Raw genomic sequence first — 17,225 nt, forward strand, 5'->3', positions numbered from 1 at the left:
TCTGAGCCCTCTGTCACTCCTGTTTCCACGTCAAGCCCAGAGAGGGCTGCTGTTTCCACGTCTGGCCCAGGGAGGGCCTCAGATCCCAAGTCAAGCCCAGAGAGGGCTCCTTTTTCCATGTCCAGCCCAGAGAGGGCTTCCATTCCTGAGTTTAGCCCACAGAGGGCTCCTGTTTCCAAGTCCAGCCAGGAGAGGGCGTCGGTTCCCAGTGGCAGCCCTGGGAGGGCGTTTGTTCCAGAGTGCAGTCCTGAGAGCCTGGAGGCTTACAAATGCACACCCACCTGCACGCTCCTGCCTCCTCCCCCGCTGTCGTCTGGCAGCCCCTCTGCTCAACCTCAGCCCACCATCTGTGCGGTGGGATCACTGCGGGTCTGCCAGTCTTCATCGGCGCCGTAGCTGGAGGATCCCCTGTCTCCGCCCCAGAGTCCAGGACTCCTCCTCGGCCCGTTGACCCAGCGGCTCCACCATGGCTCCTAGCTCCCTCCTCTCCACCATCGTTTCCTTGTCCGGTGTTGTATGTCTTTGAGTTGTGCTATGTGTGTTTCTGCCTGCCCTGTGTTACCCCTTCTGAGGATTGTTAAAGACTGTTTGTGTTTACTCCATTTCTCCTCGTTCCTCGCAGTAGGCAACCCTGACAATAATAATGCTCCATCCATTTTTTGGCCTTTCTTGGCAAAATCCTCTGACATTTGCTTAAACTCTTCTTATTTTTGCTTGCAGTGTTTGATCTGTGTATATTTCTCTCCTGATTCAGACGAGACTTTTTTTTTTTCACTGGAGAAAGCAATATTATAAATAGAGGACTCTTATTTTGGCCAAGATCAATGGTTTGAAGTTAAAAATGTCTTGATTTTGAATTTGTTATAACAAAACCTATTCATTGCACAAGACATTAATTGATAGACTGGAGTCATCTGGATTACTTGTTTATTATTGCGATGATTTTATGAGCTGTTTGGACTCTTATTCTGAAGGCACCCATTCACTGCAGAGGATAGTGAGCAAGTGATGTAATGCTAAAATTTCAACAAATCTTTTCAGAAGAATAAACTCACATCTTGATTGGCCTGAGGGTGAAATTAATAAATTTTTAGCAAATTTTCATTTTTGAAAGAACTCTTCCTTTAAGAATTAGAGCAATGGGGGGGGGGATCACGTGACGCTTTCATGAGCCAAGACACACATTAGCTGAGCTCCACTTATGTAGCCCATTGTTTACTGTTGTTAGACTTTTTTCTTTTTTTAAATTTGGGGTAGTTTTTTCGTGCCGTTGGTCTGTAGATGTCACACAGTCAGAAACTCGCTTATCTTTCACCGTCATTCCCTCGCCAATTAAGAAGAAATCTAAATCAGCCGCCGCAGCAGGACGAGCGGATATTGAGGAAGACAATATGGCGATCACTATAAAGGATTTGAGGAGATTTTGAAAACTGAATTAGCAGCAATGCGCACCGAATTCGCCTCTCACATGACTACAATCCAGAATATATGTTCACTAAAGTTCACTTTTTAATCGGGGAACAGACAGAGCAGAAAAAGGTGATCAACGAACACACCGTGCATCTGCATGCCCTCGAGCGACAAGTTACTGATTTACAAGGCCACAGCAGACACAGTAGTCTACGCCTGCTGGGACTACCTGAAGGCGCCGAGAAGGATGACCTGATCGGCTTTCTGAAATGGTCTCTGCCGATTTGGATCCCATCACTTTGGGGCAAAGATATCGAGATCGAACGCGCGCACCGAGCTTCAATCTCTCCAAACTGAGAGTGTTTTTCTTCAAACGGTTACGCTACAACGACAGAAATTTTATTGTAAATGAAGCAAGACGCCGCGGCCCTGTAAAAGCGGGTGATCTTGTGATGTTGAGCTTTTTCCCCTGACTTCTATCCCGCGACGGCAAAGAAACAGAGCATCTTCAGTGCAATACGGAAGGAAATGAAAAAGGCAGGTCTGCAGACCTTTCTTCAGTAATCAGGTACTCTGAAGATTGTCATGAAACACTACTAATGCACTCACCGGACGAATTGCGTCGGTTCCTGAGCTCCATTCCCACTCCTGGGATGAACGTGGCATAAGGGTTTGATAATAGGAGTGACTCGACTTCTGATTTGCTATTCTGGAACTATGTGACGATCGGCTACTGGCAGTTCCTCATGTGGGCTAGGAAGCTTTGTGTCACTGATGTGCAGTGTTCGGTGCACATGATGCAATTGTGTTTGCTTCCTCGTTATAGAAAGTATACATACTCCCTTTTTTTTAACCCCACTTTATTACTAGTGTGAATTTGAAGTTATTCTGTTCTCTTACAATAGGGCTAATGGTGGTGTTCTAGAGAATTGCTTTGGCTGTCATGTTAATGTCACTGACTAAGACAGTGGAGGGCGGCAGGCTGGGGTTTGTTTTCACCCCAGTCTGTAAAAGTTCTAAGGGGTGGGTTTTCTTTATGTTAATGGGTTTTTCGGTGAGGGAGGGATGGGTTAAAGGCAGACTTGAGAATTCATTTGCAGCGGTATTATTTTCTAAATTTTTTTCAGTTCACTTACTTGTTTGATAGTAATGACTGAAATTAATGTTCTAAGTTGTAATGTCAATACAAATGTTTAAATGCCCCCATAAACGTACAAGTTTTTTAGAACTATTGCGACGAAAAAAGGTTGACATTGCTTTAATCCAGGAAACTCATTTGCGGAAGGAGGATGTTCATAGATGTAATAATAAATATTACGAGGTGGTCTCTTTTGCTGTGACTAACAATAAAACTAAAGGTGTTTTGATAATTGTTAGAAGACATTTAAATATTTCCATTTTAGACAGAAATGGTGATAATGCTGGCAGAATAGCTTGTATAAAGACTATGGTTGGGAATAGGAAGATAGTATTTCTATCAGTTTACGCACCATGCAGCCCAGATCCACCTTTTTATCTGAATTATCTACCCATCTCTCTGATCTAACAGACTTTGAGATGGTAATGGGTACAGATATGAACGCTGTAATGTCCAATGAACTTGATAGATCTGGTGACAATTTTTCTTACTCCCAGACTGTTTCTACCGAGCAACTTAATCAATGCATAGCCTCTTTTTCATTAGTAGATGCATGGCGATTATTCAACCCCTCCAAAAAAAACATAAATTTTTCTCAGCTAGACACAAATCATATTCACAGATTGACTAAATTTTTGCTTCCTCTTCCTTGACCTCAATACTACTTGAAGTCGACATCTTTCCCCTCTCTCTTTCAGACCATAGTAGTAATTTTTTGAAGCTTTCAATTACCCAGTGACCTTCGCGAGCCCCCAGATGGCACTTTAATTCTAATTTATTAAAAGATGAGTCTTGTGATCAGTTCAGAAGTAAACTACATGAATTTATTGACATCAATAAAGGCTCGGTAGATGACCCGCAGATATTGTGGGAGGCGACAAAGGGCTTCATAAGGAAGTTTTCAATATCATTTGCTTCCTTTCGCCAGAAAATTCACCATAAGAAAATCTCTGACCTGGAATCCAATCTCCGATCATTAGAACAGGCAAACCAACACACTTTTTCTGATCGTACGGCAGCTAAGATTTAAACTGTTAGGAAAGAACTTAATTTGTTATAAAGAGAGAGAGACAAATTTCTTATTCAAAGATCTAGACAAAATTATTATTTTCAAGGTAGCACATCTAGCCATTTACTGGCTCTCAGACTGCGTAATAGTGAAACATTTGCTAATATTACAGCGGTGAAATCTCAAACCGGTGAGGTTCTGACTGACCAGAAGAGCATAAATAACACTTTTCGGAGAGTTCTCTAAGGGAACTCAGTACCAACATTTGGTACTTTTTGTGATACATTTTGTTAGGGTTGTGTTGAAATTGGCATTGTGTGTTATGCCGAACACCTTAACACCTTCACTTTGGTCTCTCCTGTGCAAATGACATGATTATTTCCATGACTGAGATACAAACACATGGAAATAATATTCAATTTCTATCAGGAAATGGCCTCAAACACTGAACCCACACATTTCAGTCGCCAGCAATTTCATACACACAGCTGGACAGAAAGGAAAATACGCTGCGTGTCCGTAAAGCAACATCTTGACAGAAGAGCATTACATGAAAATGAGAAAACAGGGCTGAACCAGATCACAATCGTCAAACCTTTAGTAAACACACAGAGATACTTAGTATTCCGCCTTTAAATTTGTCTCCTGTTCTCTCTGTTCATTTTACAGTGTTATCAGTATTGTCAGGTGTTAACATTCTCATGTTTTTCATCAATACTAGAGATCATAATTTACATATACACATAGTTCCATGTTTATCCAAACTGTTGCCCACTAAAATGTCTCAGAAATGGTCTCAAAGGGCAGCAGCCCAGTGAGAAATGGATTCTATATTAGTCTTTTCATGACTACTTTATGATTTTAATGACCACAGCGCCACTCTGTGGTAGCATCCTCAATGTCATGCACAACTGTTTTAGGCAGTGGACAAATGAAATAAAACAGTGGATTTTGAGAAAATTAGCCAAAAGGTTAAAACCGAAATCTAATATCACACGGACAACACAGACTACAATTACCTTTTCTTATATATATATATATATATATATATATATATATATATATATATATATATATATATATATATATATATACACACACACACACATACATACACAGGTGCATCTCAGAAAATTAGAATATAGTGAAAGTTAATTTTTTCTTGTAACATATTTAAAAAAACTTTCATATATTTTAGATTCATTACATATAAAGTAAAACACTTCAAATGTTTTTTTGTTTTTTGTTTTTTATTTTGATGATTAGGTTATAGCAAATGAAAGTCAAAAATCAGTCTCTCAAAAATATTTACATTTGAGTTTCAATAAATGACCATCCATACAGTATAAATTCAGGGTATCTCTTTTTCTTTGAAACCACAATGATGGGGAACACTGCTGTCCAGAAGACGATCATTGACACTCCACAAAGAGGGTAAGTCACAGAGGGTCATTACTGAAAAGGGTGGCTGTTCAAGGAGTGCTGTATTAAAGCATATTAAATGCAAAGTTGACTGGAAGGAAGAAATTGGGTAGGAAAATGTGCACAAGCAACAGGGATGACCGCAAGTGTAACCCCGGCTTCAACGTTTATGTCAGGGCTGTATGATCTAATTCTAGTTGTCTGGGTTCATCTAAGGAGCTTGGGAATGGCATTCAGTTTATCAAAGATGTATGAATGAAGAACTGAAGGGTTGATAGACGATGACGAGATGAAGAGCTGATAGACATCTGTTTGAAAGGAACTCACTCCTGGAGGGACTACTCAGAGAACTCAAGTCCCAGTATCATCATCCAACGAATAGAGTCTGGGAATGTGTCATCACAGCGGCAATGCATTCTGGGAATTTAGGTAACGGGAGCTACCACGGAGACTGGATAATATAGTGAATATAGACGTTGATATTATTTAATGTTTCTATTATTCTACTTAAGATCGCGTTGGAGTGGTTAAGGCTCACTTTACATCCTTTTCCATAGCCCTTTGCACAGCCGGTGTGAAAAACGTGCTTTTATCAGCCTTAGAAAGCTGAAAAAACAGAGGTATTTCCTGCAGACATTAATAGATGCCATAAGTTAGCTCTTATCAGTGTCTGCATGAAATACCTCTGCTTTTGATTAACGCTGTTGATACAGTAAGCGTTAATCATTCAACGCAATCTTAAGTTGCATCACATAAAGATAAAAATAAAATATATATATAATAATAATAATAATAATATAATATAAAATAATAGCCTTTAAAATGTCTACATTCACACTTGGATGAAAGTTAAACTGAAACTCGGTAACGACGCAAATAAGATATGGCTTAATAATTGATATCTGTAGATTTAATATACAGTGATTTACATTAAACTGTTCGCCCTCACACTACAAATAAAAGAAAATCATATATGGAAATTTTATCTGTGGCAGTTTATTGATCCCAGGCCACTTGTTTGTAAGGATTAAGTTTCATTCATTTATTTGATCGTTTATCATTGTTCGTCATCTCTAATAGTAAGAAATCTTCAACTTGGTTCATTATTTATTTGCACAGCCATTTTTTTATTTAAAGAGATTTACTTATTAGTCCGTTTTATTCTAAGAATATGTAAGATGGTTTTCAAAAAAATATTAATAGTAAACGGTCGGCTTTTTTCTGTGGTGATTTGCATGCGTTTACACTGTGTGCTCCTGAGCGTTACATAAAACATGGCGGAATCTGACGCGGCATGAAGTAGTTTGCCAAGCTCTATTCACCTTATTTCAATAGAGTAAATACGATGACGTACTTCCTTATAATGTGTTAGACTTCCGTTTCGCTACCTTGTAGGTAAGGAGCGATGTGGGGAGAACACTGTTAAACGCCGTGATGGTAAATATTTACCACACCCGCGGTGTATAACACAGTGGGAGGATGAAATGTAAACGTGGCCTGCCATAATTTATGAGGACATTTTCAATTATTTTGTGTTTTCGCTCGGAGTAGACAAAATATGCAGTGAAATATGCATTGAAAGTGAATGGTGAAGTGAATGGTGACTGTGGCTAACAATCTGAATAATGTCTCCTTTTTTGTTCCACTGAGGAAAGTATTCAAAGTATTGGAATGATGTGAGTAAATGATGACATGTTTTTATCTCTTTCATCTGTGAAAGCACTTGTTGATAGTTTTAAATTAGTAATTAAATTTGTTGGTCCTTATCCGTGAACTGATTACTGTACTGTGCAGCATTAGGTCTGATTAATAGCATCCAAAATAAGTTATAAAATATGATAAAATATGACATTATGATTTGTGTTTGTGTGTGTGCATATACAGGGAGAAAAAAGTAATATAAGACCTTGAAAATATTTGTGTACAAATAGTATATTTAATGGTCTGTGCATTGAGGAAACCACACTGAATAATTCCAAACAACTACACAATGTATCAAATTAAATTAGTAGTAATTAAATTACTAAATTAGTAGCAGTGAATTTGTGGTTTTATATACACAATACTGTACAATAATAATGTACAACTGATTATTTCTAGAACCACTGTCAAATAAGTGGAGTTCAACAACTAATAGTGTAAATTTACATAATATACATAAGTTTAACAAACAAGGCAGATAGTGAACAATGTATACATTTTTATTCTGTATCCTCATGGATGATGTCTTCAATGAAGCATCGTAGCCCAACCATTTCTCGGGGAATGGATGATCGTCCGTGGGTCTGCCATCAACGAAGTCGAAAGAGCAAACGTACGGAAATTTCGGTGGTTTCTTTAAGTTTAAGGCTTTTAACCAAAGCCGACGAGCTTCTTCACCCTTCGGAGGTGCGTGCAAATCATAGGGTGCCCCACATACACATTCAGCTCTTGTGCGTGGATTATGATCAAAACAAATGTCTTGCTGGTATTTTTTTACGTTTGAACCAGCTATTATGACACCCCCTAACTGCGCAAAGTACGCCAGTCTTTCTGTAGTCCATATTAAAAGTTAACTAGCCTGTAAAATCTACACAGTTGTATACGTAGTTTTGCATCGACTAACACAATACAACTAATATTAGCGGAAGTGCTTTACCGGAAATCTGACACATTATAGTTAGAAAATGGCGGCGTCCGCGTTTACATGAAAAATAAGGTGAATAGGTCAAGCGAAAAAAAAACAGTCTGAAACAAGTGTACATCTCAAATTAATAACAGTAACAACATGCGCCTTATGCCACTTTATCGATCTAATTCTTATTTTTTTCTACAATATCCTCATTTGTATAATTGTATAGTTGTATGTACATATGTTTAAACTGTATTTATCTGTATCTGAACGTGTTTAATGTTAACTGTATGCACCAAGGGTCTGAGAGTAATGCAATTTCGATTCTCTGTATGTATGTACTGTACATGTAGAAGAATTGACAATAAAGCTGACTTGAACTTGAACTTGAACAACACATTGTAACAAAACACTTAAATCAAAATACATATATCAAATAAACAAAATTAATTACATCTTAATCACTAACCAGTTCCACTTAAATGTGGGGGAAAAATATGATTCATATGGGGCATCGGACACCGCATGCTCATCATGATTAGCAAAGCTAGGACCATATAACTGCGCTCTTATCAATTTTACGTCACAGTTACACACTCATTTAACTGTATTTCCTTCAATACAATCTCACTCTGACTGGTATTTTTCCAGATAGTACTACAATGACAACAAAATAAATATATACAAGCAGAATCGACTCACCAAAGTGTCTTGGAAAACAAAGAACCACAGTAGGGAATGATAAGTATTTCTTCAACTTCGGCAACTATCTCAGCTTGTGTATGTAACAAAGCATATACCCAAAGAAAATTTTTCACAACAGAATTACTTAATCTTTATCAAGGAAATAAGACTCTCACAGGCTGTGTCGTCTCTTGTCACATTCACTTAATCCGCTATTACCGTGCACTCTCTTCATGCACGCGCTACCCCACCTTCTTAAAGGGGCAATACCAAATTAAAGCAGTGATGTTTTGAAACATACTGAAAGTGTCAAGGGTTACACAAGCTTGAGAATACTGTCAAGCAAAGCTGATTCAAACACTTGGGAGAGCTTCACAGGGAGTGGACTGAAGCTGGAGTCAGGGCATCAAGAGTCACCACGCTCAGACGTCTTCAGGAAAAGGGCTACCATGCCACTTCTGAAACAGAAACAATGTCAGAAGCATCTTACCTGGGCTATGGAGAAAAAGAACTGGACTGTTGCTCAGTGGTCCAAAGTCCTCTTCTAAGATACAAGTAAATTTTGCTTTTCATTTGGAAATCAAGGGCTGGAGTCTGGAGGAAGACTGGAGAGGCACAGAATCCAAGCTTCTTGAAGTTCAGTGTGAAGTTTCAGAAGTCAGTGATGATTTGGGGTGCCGTGACGTCTGCTGGTGTTGGTCCATTGTGTTTTATCAAGTCCAAAGTCAATGCAGCCGTCTACCAGGAGATTTTAGAGCGCTTCCATCTGCTGACAAGCTTTATATTTCCTTTTCCAGCAGGACTTTAGCACCTGCCCACAGTGCCAAAACCACTTCCAAGTGCTTTGCTGACCTTGATATTACTGCGTTTTATTGGCCAGCCAACATGCCTGACCTGAACCCCATATGGAATCTATGGGATATTTTCAAGAGAAAGATGAGAAACAGTCAATCCAACAATCCAGATGAGCTGAAGGCTCAATAGTGCCTCATCAGTGCCACAGGCTGATCGCTTCCATGCCATTCCTCACTGATGCTGGAATTTGTGCTAAAGGAGCCCCGACCAAGTATTGAGTGCATAAATGAACACTTCAAAGAACTTGAACTTTGAATATTTTGAGATACTGATTTTTGACTTGAGCTGTAAGCTCTGATCATCCAAATTAAAACAAAACCAACTTTTGAAGTGTTTTACTTTACATGTAATGAATCTAAAATATGAAAGTTTTACTTTTTGAAATAAGTTACAAGAAAAAAAAAATGAACTTTTTCACCATATTCTAATTTTATATATATATACACACACACACACACACACGTATATACATACATACACAGGTCCTTCTCAAAAAATTAGCATATTGTGATAAAGTTAATTATTTTCTGTAATGTACTGATAAACATTAGACTTTCATATATTTTAGATTCATTACAACACAACTGAAGTAGTTCAAGCCTTTTATTGTTTTAATATTGATGATTTTGGCATACAGCTCATGAAAACCCAAAATTCCTATCTCAAAAAATTAGCATATTTCATCCGACCAATAAAAGAATGGCCATTATGTTCAGTTATGCACTCAATACTTGGTCGGGAATCCTTTTGCAGAAATGACTGCTTCAATGCGGCGTGGCATGGAGGCAATCAGCCTGTGGCACTGCGGAGGTGTTATGGAGGCCCAGGATGCTTCGATAGCGGCCTTAAGCTCATCCAGAGTGTTGGGTCTTGCGTCTCTCAACTTTCTCTTCACAATATCCCACAGATTCTCTATGGGGTTCAGGTCAAGAGAGTTGGCAGGCCAATTGAGCACAGTAATACCATGGTCAGTAAACCATTTACCAGTGGTTTTGGCACTGTGAGCAGGTGCCAGGTCGTGCTGAAAAATGAAATCTTCATCTCCATAAAGCTTTTCAGCAGATGGAAGCATGAAGTGCTCCAAAATCTCCTGATAGCTAGCTGCATTGACCCTGCCCTTGATAAAACACAGTGGACCAACACCAGCAGCTGACATGGCACCCCAGACCGTCACTGACTGTGGGTACTTGACACTGGACTTCAGGCATTTTGGCATTTCCCTCTCCCCAGTCTTCCGCCAGACTCTGGCACCTTGATTTCCGAATGACATGCAAAATTTGCTTTCATCCGAAAAAAGTACTTTGGACCACTGAGCAACAGTCCAGTGCTGCTTCTCTGTAGCCCAGGTCAGGCGCTTCTGCCGCTGTTTCTGGTTCAAAAGTGGCTTGACCTGGGGAATGCGGCACCTGTAGCCCATTTCCTGCACACGGTGGCTCTGGATGTTTCTACTCCAGACTCATTCCACTGCTTCCGCAGGTCCCCCAAGGTCTGGAATCGGTCCTTCTCCACAATCTTCCTCAGGGTCCGGTCACCTCTTCTCGTTGTGCTGAGTTTTCTGCCACACTTTTTCCTTCCCACAGAGGTGCCTTGATACAGCACTCTGGGAACAGTCTATTCGTTCAGAAATTTCTTTCTGTGTCTTACCCTCTTGCTTGAGGGTGTCAATGATGGCCTTCTGGACAGCAGTCAGGTCGGCAGTCTTACCCATGATTGCGGTTTTGAGTAATGAACCAGGCTGGGAGTTTTTAAAAGCCTCAGGAATCTTTTGCAGGTGTTGTTAATTAGTTGATTCAGATGATTAGGTTAATAGCTCGTTTAGAGAACCTTTTCATGATATGCTCATTTTTTGAGATAGGAATGTTGGGTTTTCATGAGCTGTATGCCAAAATCATAAATATTAAAACAATAAAAGGCTTGAACTACTTCAGTTGTGTTGTAATGAATCTAAAATATATGAAAGTCTAATGTTTATCAGTACATTACAGAAAATAATGAACTTTATATAATCACATCTATGGAAGCATTGGTATGACTCTTGTGAAAAACGTGTGTATTTTATAGGTTTATCTACATGTTTTTTTTTTTTTGTGTTGTATGTGTTGTATGTCCTACTATTGGGCCTAGAGCCTGTAATAAAGATTATATATATCACAATGTGCTAATTTTTTGAGAAGGACCTGTACTTTGCAGAAAGGCTTTGAGATGTGAAAGAGCCATCAAAGCTGGTACTACCACTCTGTGAAGAAACAAAGGGACTAGAAACTCTTGATGAGCCTCCTGCAGATGACAGGGAAGACAACTGCATTGGAGAGCTTGACGATGATCTGCCCTGTGATGAAGCTGCATCTGAAGTCTGAATAATTTGCATCCAATGAGGGGCTAAAAGGCTGCAGTCTTTGGGACACAGAATAGCCTTTATATGCTTGGCTGGACTGACTAACAACACCTTGAGGTGAGGACAATGACACACTTGCATATGGGGATGAAGACCCAGGGACAAACTGACTAGCACCAACTTTAGGTGGAGATGATCCTCCATAAGCAGTGCTTCCCTGCAGGGTGTAAGGAGTAGAGGACCCAGCCTGGGTGCCAGAGCTGCCTGTGAAGGTGGAGGTAAACTGCGGTGAACTAGATTGACTGGCAACACTTAGGGGTGAGTGCAGCGATAAACCTGGATTTGAGGATGGCGACCCAGGGCTAAACTGGCCAGCAGTATGTTGAAGCTGAGGTGATCCACCATCAGTGTGATGCAGGGTGAAAGGAGTAGATGACCCTGCCTGGGTGCCTGAGCTGCTTGAGAAGGTAGTGGTAAACCGTTTCCGTGAGCTCTGAAGCATAGGACCAGCAAGAGCTTGGTGTGAGGACAGTGATACCCTTTCATAGGATGACTGAGACCCAGGGCTAAACTGGCTAGCAGTATCTTGAGGCTGAGATGATCCACCATAAGCGGTGCGATGCAGGGTGAAGGGAGTAGAGGACCCTGCTTGGGTGCCAGAGCTGCCTGTGAAGGTAGAGGTAAACTTCTTCCGTGAACCCTGGGCAGTAGTAGATGGACCAGCTTGGGGTGAGGACAGCAATGCCTTTTCATAGGATGACTGAGACCCAGGGCTAAACTGGCTAGCAGTATCTTGAGGCGTGACTAGAAGTCGCTAACTGCATGCCAGACCTGCTCAGGGTGTTTGACGAAGAAACGATAGTTGAACTTTGAGCATTTGTGGATTGACTAGAAACCCCCAGGGGTAATGCATCAAGCTTGTTAGACATCAGAGATCCTGCAGTATACGGACTAGAGGCAGTGAGAGACTGGGACACACCACTGTAACCATCACTCCCTACTTGTGCGGGGACAGAACTTGCAGACAATACAGCCCCAGAGCTGCCCTGAGAAATGGCAGAGCCTTGAGCCTGGCTAGACAAGCTACTGTAGGAGACACTGCCCTGAGCGTATGGAAATGCAGCAGCATCTGTTGATTTAGAATTAAAACTGCTCTGAGGGCTAACTACATGCAGACTAGGGGAGCTTTGACTATTAGTAGACTGGTTAGATACCACTAAGGGTAGAGGCTGACTGGATGTCTCAAGAGAATCAAGCCCGGTCACTTTCTCTAGAAAGGAAGAACTAGAAGCTAAAATTTGGCACCTTGAGACAAACCACTGTAGCTACCTTCTCCCTGAGAAGACCCAGGTTGACCAGAGCTTTCGGATAGTACAGGGATACTTTGAGAAGTGGCACCTGGAGCAGATGAACTGCTGGAAAAAAATACTCTGCTGAGAGAACACAGGCAAAGAGGCTTCTGCGGATTGATGAAGAAAGGTTTCCTGAGAGCTGGACACATGCAAACCATCATTGGTGGACTGGCCAGAAACACAAAGCTTGGCAGGGTAGCTACCATCTTGCGTAGAAACCGGGTGTCCAGAACCACTTGCAGCATACGGTGTCTCCAAACTTAATCCACTAGCAACACCTGGAATGGTTGATCCAGAGGACAGCAAACCGCTTGAAGGTTGTTGATCTGGAGGCAGAAGCAAGGAAACTGAGGCATAGCTGCTTGGAGCAGTCTGGGCATGGGACGTTGACTGATAGCTACTAGAACCACCTTTGACAAACTGGAGCAGATTCAACTTTGACCTGCTTTTCAAGAGTTTGTTAGAGAATAAAGTGGAGCCCACTTCTTCAACAGGCAAAGTCCCAGTCACACGGGCCTCTGACATAGAAGACTGGACCACACGAGGTAAGAAAGTGTCATAAGGCTGGCCCCACTGATGTGCACTGGAATAAGCGCCCCCTATAGAATCAAAACAGAAAAAAAGACTTTCATACACAAGCCCTATAAACAAGCTTTCTTGCAAGACAAGGGAAGACCTCACCTTTAAATCCATCAGAAGTCCTCCAAAATAGCAAGAATACTACCATCATGGGTAACCTACAAATAATAATAAAAAAACAAATACATTAACAGGTGTCTGTAGAGTCATTCACAAACACAGCTTGAGTGAATAAACTCACCTCTTCCACCCTTGACCCATGGCAAAAACCAACATGTTTTCCAAAAAACCAACAACAAAAAAACCCCCAATGTTCACGTTCTCAAACCACCACAAATAATCTACAAATTCAAACAAACACCAAGCTGTAGGTATGTGTATTTTATAGGCCTTCACCAGTTCAATTAGAGCAAATGACTTATTACATGAAATATTGTTCACCTGGGAAACTGGTCGTTAAAAGATAATTGATGCTTGTTTTGTGAAGGCTCTGATACCCTCTGCAGTTTAAACATTTTAAAGCAGCTAATTAATCCTAGAACATTACTTTCATTGTATACTACATAAGATGTGTAAGACAACTTACATAATATATGCCACATCATGTCATATGTTATACATATCACATATACATATATATATATATATATATATATATATATATATATATATATATATACACATACATATACTTACACTATACTATTTTACTAGTCTGGCTTAGTAAGTTACATGAACACGGCTAAGCAAAACTACAATATTTCCTGGTTAAAGGAGTATGCACCTCATATTTTGTAAAGTACTGTTGCGCAAATTACATCAGTATAAAAATAAATCAAAACTAAACCATTAAGAATTATATTTGATTACTATCAGCATGATCATTCATTTATACCACATCAAGGTTTATTTCATGAAGCGAGTGTTCACATACATATTTTCAATATAGCGTTCATGCATTTGGACAACAATCACTTCTTTATGAATTCACTTGATATCACACACTTTAACACAGTACATATATTCATGGCACCAAAATAAATTATAATAAACATATTACTTACACAAAACATAAGTTGTACATTTTATACAAAATGTAAAATAACTAACAGTACTCGAAAAAAGATAAATCTATTGCTCAGTGTTTGGTTTTCATCCTTTGATTTGATTGGGCCACTATGCTTTTCTATTCCTTTGTAATGCATTCTATGAATATATGGCTTCTTTTCATACTTCATGTTATATACTTCATATGCAGTTTTTTTTACATAGTGTATTCATTATATAATTCATTATATTGAATATTCATTATATAAAAAAATCATAGAATACATTAAGCCATTATACATTCAACTTGGCACTTCTGAAACACAGGCTGCTTTGTAGTAGCTTTGTTAGTCTCTCTAAAACAGGGTTCCTCAAATCTTACCCTGGAGGTCCAATCTGCTGCAGAGTTTAGCTCCAACCCTGATCAAACTCACCTACCTGTGATTTTCTAATGATCTTGAAGACTCTGATTAGCATGCTCAGATGTGTTTGATTAGGGTTAGAGCTAAACTCTGCAGGAATGATCCAGATTTGAGGATCCCTGCTCTAAAATTTTGCCAGCAAAGAGAAATATTGGCCTTTCCTGCACTGTTCAAAACAGTTTGACACACTGAGCTACACATACACACACACAAAACTTTCACACTGCAGTGTAGCAACAATATAATATTTGCTTTACTATTCAGCAACACTTATATAATAAATAAATACCAAGAGCAGCAATCAAAACAACTTTGTATTCCATCAATGAAGACTCAGTATACTTGATCTGAGCAGAGTGTAGAGGACAGATTTATGGCTGATTGAGAGACAAAATGAATAAACGAGGAAAGAAGCAAGACTAATGTTTGGAGTCTCGGGGATAAAAATCGGCCAGAGTGCTCTGAGGAATCCTCTTCAGCATCTCCTTGGGGAAGATTCTCAACAGCTGCCAGCCAATGTCCAGGGATTCAAACACAGTTCGGTTCTCATATGCACCTGTGGCATAAAACATGTTAGGCTCATTCAGAAGACACATAATAGTGCAGCCCGTTGCCGTCCACACAATTATATATATTACTACATATTAGTACGGCTGTGACGGTGGCAGATTTTTACCACCATGGTGGAAATGGACTAACTACTGTCTGTGGTGCGGTGTTGTGATATATATAGAATTTAGATTATATATATTTTTAAACAAAAAAAATAAATGAGGCTCGATTATCTATTAAAGGGGTCCTATTATGCTCTTTTACAAAGTCTTGATTTTGTTTTGGGGGTGTACTAAAACATGATCTCATGCTTGGTGTTTCGAAACACGCATTTTTCACATAATTTACATTATTACAATACCTCTCCCCAGTCTGCCACAAACGGCTCCATTAGTTCCGGGCTTGATGAAGGCCCGCCTTCACGTAATGTGTTATGATTGGTTAGCTGTCCCAGTGTGTTGTGATTGGTGAACAGCTTAGACGGTGTTACAGTATCGCCCCGCCCCTTGCCAAAGCAGCAAGTTCGTCAATATTGCCATATCAATTCAGACCCTGAGAATATTGAGGATCGCGCAGAACCTTTGCACGCACGGACATATTAGAGTGGTAACATTATTGTTGTTGTTTTTTTGGGGCTAAATCACATTTAAATAGGATGTCAACAACAGCTTAAAAATACCTGAATTTACTATGTACAGATAAGTGCAACGGTAATATGTATTCGGTTTATTGTTCTTTAATTCTAACATTATAACATGAATTGCAGTTAAAGTGTTATACAGTTGAATTTATATATACCATAGTCCCACAGAGTTACACTATTCGTGGCGGCATATACATGCAAATTCATTCTCTGCCAGCAGGAGCCGCTGTTGGAACGGGAGACCGAGGTTTCCCCGATAACGCTGTACACAAAGCAGAGCTACGCTCACAAATGCTGCTTTATCAGACATTACATGCAAGATGAAATGAAAATGACATCCAAAATTTTCTGAAGACAATCGGTTTCCTTCTGAAATAGTGATATAAAAACACCTGAACCGGGTTTCAATTTTGAAATGTGCAGTGCTCAACCAAGTGTTCTCACCACCTGCCAACCATTCGAATTTCCGGAGGCGGGATTTATTTAATGATTCTAATGGGCTGCTTTGTGATATCACAAACACTGGAAAGCAACGCTGTATTCCAAACGAGCCGTTCGTTGTAGTTCTTGAAAAGGGATTAAAAAAAAAAAAAAAACTAAATTTAAGATTCAAGATTTTTATTTGTCACATACACAATTATACAGAGTATAACCAGCAGTGAAATGTAGGGACCAATAGTGAAATGTAGGGAGAAATATCTCCCTTTGTAGTGGACTTTGCGCATTGTAACTTTGTAGATTGTTTTATGCCCAAACATACACACTACACACTGACTCAAATTCATAAAGTGAAAAAGCATAATAGGACCCTTTAAGAAGCCTGTATGTTTATTAGCACTTCCGTCAGTGAACATGCAGCCTGCAAAACACTAAAACTAATATATCAAAGAAATAATACATTTAAATAAGAAAGTAGCTTTAAATAAGAAAGTTAAATACACCCTGTTTACCGGACAAGAGCGGCGTGGCGTGGCACGACAAAATACTACAGAACCCATTATAATCAGTGATGCTGTCTACACTGAATGTGGTGCGGCGCGAGTCACGACACGATGTACTGACACAAAGTTAAAATGTTCTATAGAGAATATGAAGCTGACGTCACGCCAGTTTCCCATGAGTTTTCACATACTTAGAGGATCACACTGCCTCTCCACTATTGAGTT

The 17,225-nt window shown here is 39.7% G+C and overlaps 1 protein-coding gene across 1 annotated transcript in view; it reads right to left on the reverse strand.

The window, feature by feature from the left end:
* Nucleotides 1–14,281: 14,281 nt before the first annotated feature.
* The window catches only part of LOC306863985 (V-type proton ATPase subunit B, brain isoform), a 34,925-nt gene continuing 31,981 nt past the window's right edge, over nucleotides 14,282–17,225 (reverse strand). The window contains exon 14 of the mRNA XM_079407621.1: nucleotides 14,282–15,420. Coding sequence (XP_079263747.1) covers nucleotides 15,284–15,420 — 137 coding nt within the window. The 3' untranslated portion in view covers nucleotides 14,282–15,283. The remainder of the gene's footprint in view (nucleotides 15,421–17,225) is intronic.

The sequence above is a fragment of the Barbus barbus genome (genome assembly GCF_936440315.1).
Source record: "Barbus barbus genome assembly, chromosome: 45".
Lineage (NCBI taxonomy): Eukaryota > Metazoa > Chordata > Actinopteri > Cypriniformes > Cyprinidae > Barbus > Barbus barbus.